A 9212-nucleotide genomic window follows, 5' to 3' on the forward strand; every position below is an offset into this window, starting at 1 on the left:
TTCCTTAACAGGCCGTAAAACAATTACAATTTATTTCATGCTGTAAACAGGACAGATATTTGGCACAAAGTAGACGTATGTATCTTGTAAATGTACACAGTCATTTCTTCAGCAAGATGATCAAATATCACAAAATATGCATTTAAAAATAGATTATTTTGAATATTACAAGATGCACTTCGTACAGTTTGATATACACAATTGTTTAAATGCTCAAACTGTGATGCACTAATATAACAATACTCCAAGAATTCTGTGAAGAGTTTATGGAAATGTGCTGATACTCAGGAAGCAACACTCAAAACAAAGAAATACACATGTACTGTGCATGTATGAGCGGATGTGTTGCTGCCTGTGCTGCGGAGCATACGTCCAAGTATTCCTCATGATCTGCTTTGATCATTGAAAGGCATTTATGGTGCTATAATTTGTTAAACCAGATGCATGTTGATGAAAGAAAGATAATTGTGTTTCCGCGTTGCGTCAAGAAGGACAAGCTGCAGCATCATAACACTTCATGTGCAGTTTATTCTGGTCCTCAGTCGTAAGCAACATCAGGGAAGGAAGAATCTAAGAAACAAATAGGAAGCAATGTCATTTAATACAACAGTAAGAAAGAACAAATAGATAAAGGGACGTTTTGATATGAAGAATAACGCAGATCATGCATATTAATCTCACCTGCTCCTCTTACAGTAACCCTGTCAGAGTCAGCGCACTGAGCAGCAGCAGTGAGACGCACCAGCAGGGAGCAGTGCACGACGCTTTAAGAAGTACAATAAAAAAGAGAATTACTCCCTTCTGAAATGCTTTAGCTTTAAGATGTAAGTAATAACGCCCAAACGTGAAATCTCACCTCTTAGATTCAGAACTGTGGAGTTTTCCTGCATGGTCACCATGTTTGAGGCGGTGCAAGTGTAGTTCCCTAAGCGCTCTGCATCCAGCCGCTCTATGATGTACACGGAGTCATTAACTCGCGTCTCATTGCCGTTGAACATCCAGGTGAAGTTGGCTGGTGGGACGGAGGCTGCTGTGCACTGCAGCGTCACTCTCTGGCCCGGTGCTGCTGCTGAAGGTCCGGTAATTGATATGTTATGTGGTCCGACTGCACAGAGAAAAGAAAATATATTCACTAATAAAGTCCTGCATTTAAAATGTTACTTTGAGCGGCTGTGGCTCAGGAGGTAGGGTGCTCGTCCACCGGTCGGAAGGTGGTTCGATCCCCAGTCCTGCAGTCAGCATGTCCAAGTGTCCTTGGGCAAGATACTGAACCCCAAACTGCTCCCGATGGCCAACGGTGTGTGAGTGAGTGTGTGTGTGTGTGTGTGTGTGTGTGAATGGTTATCACTACTGACGAGCTGATGTGCACCTTGTGTGGTAGCCGCTGACTCTGTGTGAATGTGTGAATGACATGTGTTGTAAAGCGCTTTGAGTGATTGGAAAGATTGGAAAAGCGCGTTATAAAAGCAAAATGTAAAGTACTCAGAACAATGTCATGTAACTGTTACATATTATTCCATTAGATTACTTTTATTCGTGCATGAATCTAAAATGTAAGTATGGATTCATCTGCTGATGCCTCAATGTGACAATTACCCAGAGTTACACCTTCATATTGTTTTATCCAACCAACAATATTACAAATAGATTAAAATGAATAAAATAGTCAACAGGTAAAGAAGCAAATCCTCACATTTGAGAATCTAAAATTGCATAAAAAGACATTAATAAAAGATTATTAAAATATTTGCCAATGCATTTTCTGTCAATTCAATTTTCGGTTGTACTTTTTATATGTTTTGTGTGCAAAAACCTTAATTTTTAAAGTAACTAAAGCTGTCAAACAACTGCAGTGAAGTACAAAGTACAATAATTATTTCTGAATTGTAGAACTATAAATATAAATATATAATATGTAATATTTCTGCACTATTATGTGTAAAAACGACTGGACCTATGTTATATATGTTGTTGTGTGGTGTACTTGCATTACCCCAAAGTAACGGTTTGATTTGGTCTCATAAGGTCCCCCTTTGCGCATGCGTCAGCGTTGTGGGCGTCTGCCAGAAGCGTCATAACTGGACTTATATCCAGTATTTATCCACACTTTTTAGATCTTGGTTGTTTTTAACTATATATATATATATATATATATATATATATATATATATATATATATATATATATATATATATATATATATATATATATATATATATATATATATATATATATGTATGTTTTACCAGATGAAGGATTTAAGTCATCTGATTAAACGTTATGCCTTCATGTTGCAGCTGCTCTGCACGTGTTTTTAACGTGAAACTGCTTTATTCAGTGTTTTTACCGGTTTTAATCACCGTCTTATTGTGTTGACTGAGAAAGCAACAGGAAGTACACATTGTATTGTACACACACATTGTACACTGTATGTTTAAGTACAGTACTAAGTACATGTCTGTACTCACTTAAATGTACTTAGTTACATTCCACCACTAAATATAAAACCGTATTAGGGCTATAAAGTCCGGACCTGTACCTAAATAACTTTAATAATTGCAAAGAATAAATAAATATATTTAATTAAATCATTTTAAATGAGTTAAATGAGATTGTCACAGTGAGTGCGCGGGACTCACAGTTGACGGTGAGGTCATGCGCCACAGTCACGCTGCTGACCGGGTTGCTGACTCGACACTCGTATGTTCCGTGGTTGGAGCTGTGGACCGGTTGTATGAACACCGTCCTGTTGGCTATGGAGAGGCTGATTCTGCCATCCGGACGGAGCGGCTGTCCGTCCTTCATCCACAGCCTGGTGCTGATGGAGCCGGAGGCCTCGCAGCTCATGTTGGTGGAGCTTTTGTCTTCTATCAGGACTGCTGAGGGGGTGCGGATGGAGGCTCCGGAGATCAGCGCTGACGGGACATGAAGAGTGTCAGCAATACAAATGAGACCCAAAGGAACAGAGAGCATTTTATTTATCCGTCTGTTTGTATTACACATGCATATTACAGCAATTGTATTACTCTTTTACTCACGACATGTGTTGTTGTGGATGTGAAAAATAAACAGGAACTTTAGTGCATTGAGACAAAGAGTGAATAGAATAAGAAAACAGACAGACAGACATTTGCAAATGATGGTGTTTCTTATCAGATATTTGAACATCAAACCCACCATACACTTGCAGCACGGTCTTCCCCTGTTTCTGCAGCCCTCCGTCTGGTATGATGGTGACGGTGTACTCCCCGCTGTCCTCCAGCACCAGGCCCCTGAGCTCCAGGGACCCCGTGGCTCGGTCTAATGAGATCCTGTCGGCATGTCCCGGGTCGATGATGTCGGTGCTGGTGGAGGTGATGATGTTCTCCCCTTTGAAGCTCCAGCTGACCGAGAGGAATGGACTCTCAGGAGGACTGAGGGTGGTGGAGAACATCACTGTGCCCGCCACAGCTCCGCTCAGGCGCCCCGCGGGTAAGATACCCTCACCGACACACACACCTAATGACACGAAATAAAGAGCAACACTGTCACACTTCTGGCTTAAAAGGTCAGAAAAATCTTGGGTCTAAAATCCAGGATTTAAGTGACATTTGAACGTTTGAATCTACCTGATAAAGCGAGCACCAAACAAGCAGCAGCGCACAGCATCCGGTTGTCCATGCTGAATAATGACGTATGTCTCAGTGCTGCTGCTCTTTTATCGTCCCACATCCACAGCTCAGGACCTGCCCCCCCCCCCCCCCCCCCACATACACACACACACACACACACACACACACACACACACACACACACACACACACACACACACACACACACACACACACACACACATTGTTTAAGATGCCACTGTGTAAATACATCAAAATGCCCCCGGGTGCATGTTCAGTCAGGAGTTACCTGACTCATGTTGATGGACTCATTTGTTTTTTTGTAGAAATGTGCTTTGATCTGACAAATAGTGGCCAGTAGTGTTTAAAGAAACAATATATATTTGTACTGATTTCACTTTAAATCTGGAGGAAAATATGTAATCAAAACAAGAAGCACCCATATCTATGGACTCAACCTTGACATGGTCTTGTAATCGCACAGCATTTAATAAGTTTACTTTAATTTCAAAGTAGATCTTATTCTGCTGGAGGTCTGATCAATTAAACAATTCTCATAGTCCATGCAAGTTAATCTTAAAATAGTTTTCCCTTTATTAAAAAAGAAAGGAGGCAATTAAATGCTTAAATGCCAACACATTTAATAATAAGAAAACAAGCCTTAGTGATCTACTACACACAGCAATGCATGATTTTCCACGTGCACAAGGTCATGTAATTACTTTACATTTAATCAAACATCAATCGAGTCAAATTAAGTTGATTATAATTAACCTTTTCAAATTCAAACCAGGTGTGCGGATGAATAAGTCCCCGAGCGTTTATCAGCCTGCCTCTCTTTGTGGGCATCAAGTTGCTATAGTTTATATTTATAAATAATACAAACTCTGCATTTAGATCAAGACACAAACATGTCGTCACACTTTGTGCACACATTGTTTTGCTTTTGGTAGATTGTAAAAAGTTACTTAATAGTAAAGTTGCTCAATGTATTGATGGCGCAGTCATGAATATAAATGTGTTCGGCGGTGAGTCATGCTGTTGGAGGCTGTGGTGCATCACCTTTATGAGCTCTTCATTGAGTGCTCTCGGGTCTCTTACCTTGGTGTGTTTGAGGAGCAGCAGTGAGGCGTAGCATTCCTCGGGGAGGAGGATCAAAGGCGTCCAGGAGACACTTAGCCTCCTTCAGACGGCTTCACAAACACGTCTCTGGCTTCAGAGCCGGCAGATAGACTGAATTAAACATTTAAATAAAGGTAGACATATTTAATTTCTCTAAAAATATTTGTGCCTTTCTTTTTTGTTGCTGTCTCTCTATCCAGGATGAATCTAATTAGTGCTAATACTGGAAACAACGAGGGGTTCACAATGCGTCACGAGTGTCTGTAAGTCGTCAGTGTGTCACCGACAGACACGACCTAACCATACGCTTTGGTAAGCGGCTGTCTCCGTGTAAATATAATGTTAATGTGGCTCAGCAGGTGCAGACGGCGGGATAAGAGAAGTGGCTCTTAAATAAAGCAATTCTTCTATTTGTGAAGATGTTCAACCAAACGTTCAATTTTAGGAAAGTTACTTCTTTTTCTTAGTTCCTAGAAACACCCAAGACATAAAAGTAATTTCTCTGTACAGACACATTATGAACTGAAGCTTTATTATAACGCCATGTTGAAACAGAATGGAGCATAGATGTCCCACAAACTCCTTTCTTTCCAAAGCTGAAGAGTTTAATGCATTCTTCACATGCGGAGTCATGCTGCAGATCTGAAGGTTTTATGAGCTCTGAAAGGATTCTTTGGCTTCTTCTCAAGCCTGTAAAGAAATGTAAACAGAAGACACAGCTTCACTGAATAACTACGTCCATAGTGTTCGGTCTGAATTTGAACACTTAGTCTCAGATGAATTGTCACGATAGAAATTGATTTATAGTAAATATATTACTTTTTATTTGTAAAGAATAAACTAAACGTTGAAAGGAGTCAGTTGAGGTGGTTCGGGCATTTAGTAAGGATGCCACCTGGGCGCCTCCCTAGGGAGGTGTTCCAGGCACGTCCAGCAGGGAGGAGACCCCGGGGAAGACCCAGGACTCGGTGGAGAGATTATATCTCCTCACTGGGAACGCCTCAGGATCCCCCAGTCGGAGCTGGAGGATGTGGCCCGGAGAAGGGAAGATTGGGGTTCCTTACTGGAGCTGCTGCCCCCACGACCCGATCCCGGATAAGCGGTGGACGATGGATGGATGGAAACTAAATATAAAACTAATACTTAAAAGTACTGGGGAAAAAAGCTTAAAGTTGTTCTTCCAGAACAAGAAAATTCACATTTCTAGGAGAGAATGTGAGTTGTATTATTTTGGATTTTAATAAAATGTTAAAAACTGTTTAAAAAGTCTCTTATTTTAGATCTTTCAACCAGCCTGACCTTTGACCTCCACAGAGTAGCTGCTGCCTGTCTTATCTGTCGGTTGTTAAATGAGTTAGTATTTCACAGCAGAGAGAAGACACTGCTCTGCATGTCAGTCCTCAATATTTACATCATTACTTCACCTGACTGACTTGAACCAAACCAGAAAACACTAAAGTAACTCTGTAGAGAGTCTTTCTATTAATATAAATATATATATTTATATTAATGCAGGAGAAAGCAGAAGTGCACGTACACGCACACGCACACGCACACGCACACAATTGAATACAATGACACCCTCTAGCAACATTTCAGTTTAAAGTATCATTTAAAACATTCTGAAATAAAATTTTAATTCTATCACTCTGAATATTTTTATATATTATATTATATATATAAATATAAATATATATATTTCATACATATTATATTATATTATATATAAATATAATATATATTATATTATATAAATATAAATATAATATATATTATATTATATATATATAAATATAAATATATATATTATATATATTTATTATATTCATATTTATATTTATATTTATATGTATAATATAATATATATTATATTTATATGTATATATATATAATATATATATATATATATATATATATATATATATATATATATATATATATATATATATAAATATTCAGAGTGACAGAATTAAAATTTAATTTAATTTCAGAATGTTTTAAATGATACTTTAAACTGAAATGTTGCTAGAGGGTGTCATTGTATTCAATTGTGTGTGTGTGTGTGTGTGTGTGTGTGTGTGTGTGTGTGTGTGTGTGTGTGCACTTCTGCTTTCTCCTGCAGAGTGAGAGTTGGTGGTAAGATTATTATCAAAGGTTATCATTCTTTTCTTTTTAGAGGTCAGATGAATTGTCTGTCGTTTCATATCTTCTCTTTGTATATTGTATAATTTGGTAGAAAGGTAAACGCAGGTAGAAAGATGGAAAGCAGATTCTTCGGTGCTAAAAATGCAAAAACAAATGCTGCAATAAAGCCGTTATATTTCACACAGATTAGAGTACATTTGGTAACTGGAGAGATTACACACTCTCACTGTGCAACATGCAACTTCCCCTCTGAACATCATGAACTCTGAGGAGAAGCATTTTCTTTCTTTCGCTTAAATATCTTAACTGGGTGGTGATGGCCTAGTGGTCTAGTGGTGTAGTGGTACACCTTCTGAACAAAACACTAGAAGGTCGGGAGTTCAACACCAGAGTTCTGCCACCATTGTACCCCTGGTACCCCAAGGTACTTAACCCTGAGCTGCTCCAGGGAGACGTCTGCTGAATGACCTGTAATATAAATATTGATTTCAAAACAAAAGCCTTTTGTTATAACTTCCCTGACCTCTGTCCTTGTCCTTGTCCTGGTCTGCCCGAACTCTTAGATTAATGATTTGTAATTGTAATAGCCTAATAATAATAAAGATGATAAGATCTGACCTGAGTACAGTGGAGTAACACTCCTCCATGTCATTGCTTGTGTTGGAGCAGACGGGCTGGATGCACACATGTGATTAAGGGTCAAATACATAACTTCATGCCGTCAGTGATAAATCACAGACAAAGTCCATTTATTCATACAATGTTGTAAAATATTTATTACAGACATAAATGATGAACTATAGAGTCCAGTAATAATAATGAACAAGGCTGATGGTGTGAGGATTTTCCATCTGAATACACACGAGGGAGTTTTTAAACCCGAACACACTGTATGCAAGACAAACAAGAGGTTATTAACGCTTTAATGTTTCATATATTTTCTCTTTAGCCTTTCACCAGGCGGATGACCGGGAATGATATATATATATATATATATATATATAACCATATAGTATTGTGTACTGTATGCCATCATGTAAGCAGTAAGTAAAAGCTCAAGGCTTTAAATCCTATGTTCACAAAGTGCTTCATATTTGAATATTTAATCCAAACCACAAGCATTAATTAAAGAATAAGAACAATGTTCACGTGAATAAATGCAGCTGAGAGCCAGATTGTTGATTTGTTTACTGTGTTCATAGACACACGAGCCAGAAGAAAGAAAGAATACCAAATATATAGCAGAAGGTTAATACTTAATCGATAAAAAGCACATTTATGATGAGTAAACAGCTTATCTGTTCTGCTTTATGATCAGATTAGTTCAGTACGTCCATAAAGGAGGGTTTATAAACTCACCGTCTCGCTGTGAAGAACTTAAACCGTGTTTTCAACTTCATCTACTTTTAAAAACAAGTCTTTGAAGTTGAGTACGGAGTAAAGCTTCCAGCAGGTGAAACGTGCTGCTCCTCTCATGTTGGTTTATCATATTAAAACTAAATGTTTTCTGTCGTGGTCAGAGGCAGTGATCCAGGACGCTCCAGGGATTGAGATATTTATTAAATATACACAGTATTTTATAATAACAGATCCATTTTATTTCAATAGGTAGGCGACAAGTATTTAAATTATTTACAGCTCTTGTAATGTATCACATATGCATGCGGGGAGTATTCATGTTGAACTAATGGCACAACTGGTTGCACAGAATCTGCCAGGTCATATATGTTAGTTGATAAATGAGTTAATACTTTTAGGAAAGAGAATCTGCATCTCAGAAAATCCTCAATATTTGACGTAGTTATTTCACCTGACTGAGTACTAAAGGTGACCTGAAGGTTAGAGAAGTGATCCTTTCACCGGAAGGTTGTCGGTCCCTGGGCCGGTGATCTAAATCTGTTTATCTGAAAAAGAGAGCAGTGAAACCTCCGAGGATAAATAAAGGGATATGTCACTACTCTGAATAGAGGTGTAAATGTTGCTCTGTATAGATTTCTGTTCTGGAGTCTTTAAAAATTAAAAATCTACTCTTACATTTCATTAAAAGATATTCTCAATGACACTTTAAACTGTGAAGTGTTGCAGAGAATGTTTCTGACAGTGTGCAGTGTGATCTGAAGGAGGCAGAAATAAATAAAACAACAACAACACTGCAGTTTTTCTCTGGGGGGGGGGGGGGGGGGGGGTTGTGTCGGTCTTTGCGGATAGCTTCTTACAATGTGTGTAGTTGTGTTTCCTCTTCTTATTTTATGCTGCAGGAGGAAAAGTTAACAACCGATTAGAAAATGTGGATGTTCTCTCCTTCAAAATAAAACGTCATTCAGTCACATTCAG

At 38.4% G+C, this 9212-nt stretch overlaps 1 protein-coding gene across 1 annotated transcript; it reads right to left on the reverse strand.

Moving 5' to 3' along the window:
- On the reverse strand, window positions 1-3667 carry LOC115021383 (carcinoembryonic antigen-related cell adhesion molecule 6-like). The gene is made up of 6 exons (XM_029451810.1): window positions 3609-3667; window positions 3178-3498; window positions 2640-2915; window positions 857-1105; window positions 682-764; window positions 1-570 (listed from the first exon to the last, which is right to left on the reverse strand). The coding sequence occupies exons 1-5, from the start codon at window positions 3658-3660 to the stop codon at window positions 691-693; spliced, it is 972 nt and encodes a 323-aa protein (XP_029307670.1). The 5' UTR covers window positions 3661-3667; the 3' UTR covers window positions 1-570; window positions 682-690.
- Between the last annotated feature and the right edge of the window lie 5545 nt (window positions 3668-9212).

Source organism: Cottoperca gobio, chromosome 16, assembly GCF_900634415.1.
Source record: "Cottoperca gobio chromosome 16, fCotGob3.1, whole genome shotgun sequence".
NCBI lineage: Eukaryota > Metazoa > Chordata > Actinopteri > Perciformes > Bovichtidae > Cottoperca > Cottoperca gobio.

What these genes read in the sequence shown, in the direction of transcription:
- LOC115021383 (XM_029451810.1), bottom strand. Translation starts at nt 3,660, where the DNA reads ATGGACAACCGGATGCTGTGCGCTGCTGCTTGTTTGGTGCTCGCTTTA. An exon ending in GCATGACCTCACCGTCAACT is followed by an intron (nt 1,106 to 2,639) that starts GTGAGTCCCGCG and finishes TTCTCTGTGCAG; the next exon opens with TCGGACCACATAACATATCA. An exon ending in CACAGTTCTGAATCTAAGAG is followed by an intron (nt 765 to 856) that starts GTGAGATTTCAC and finishes TACTTCTTAAAG; the next exon opens with CGTCGTGCACTGCTCCCTGC.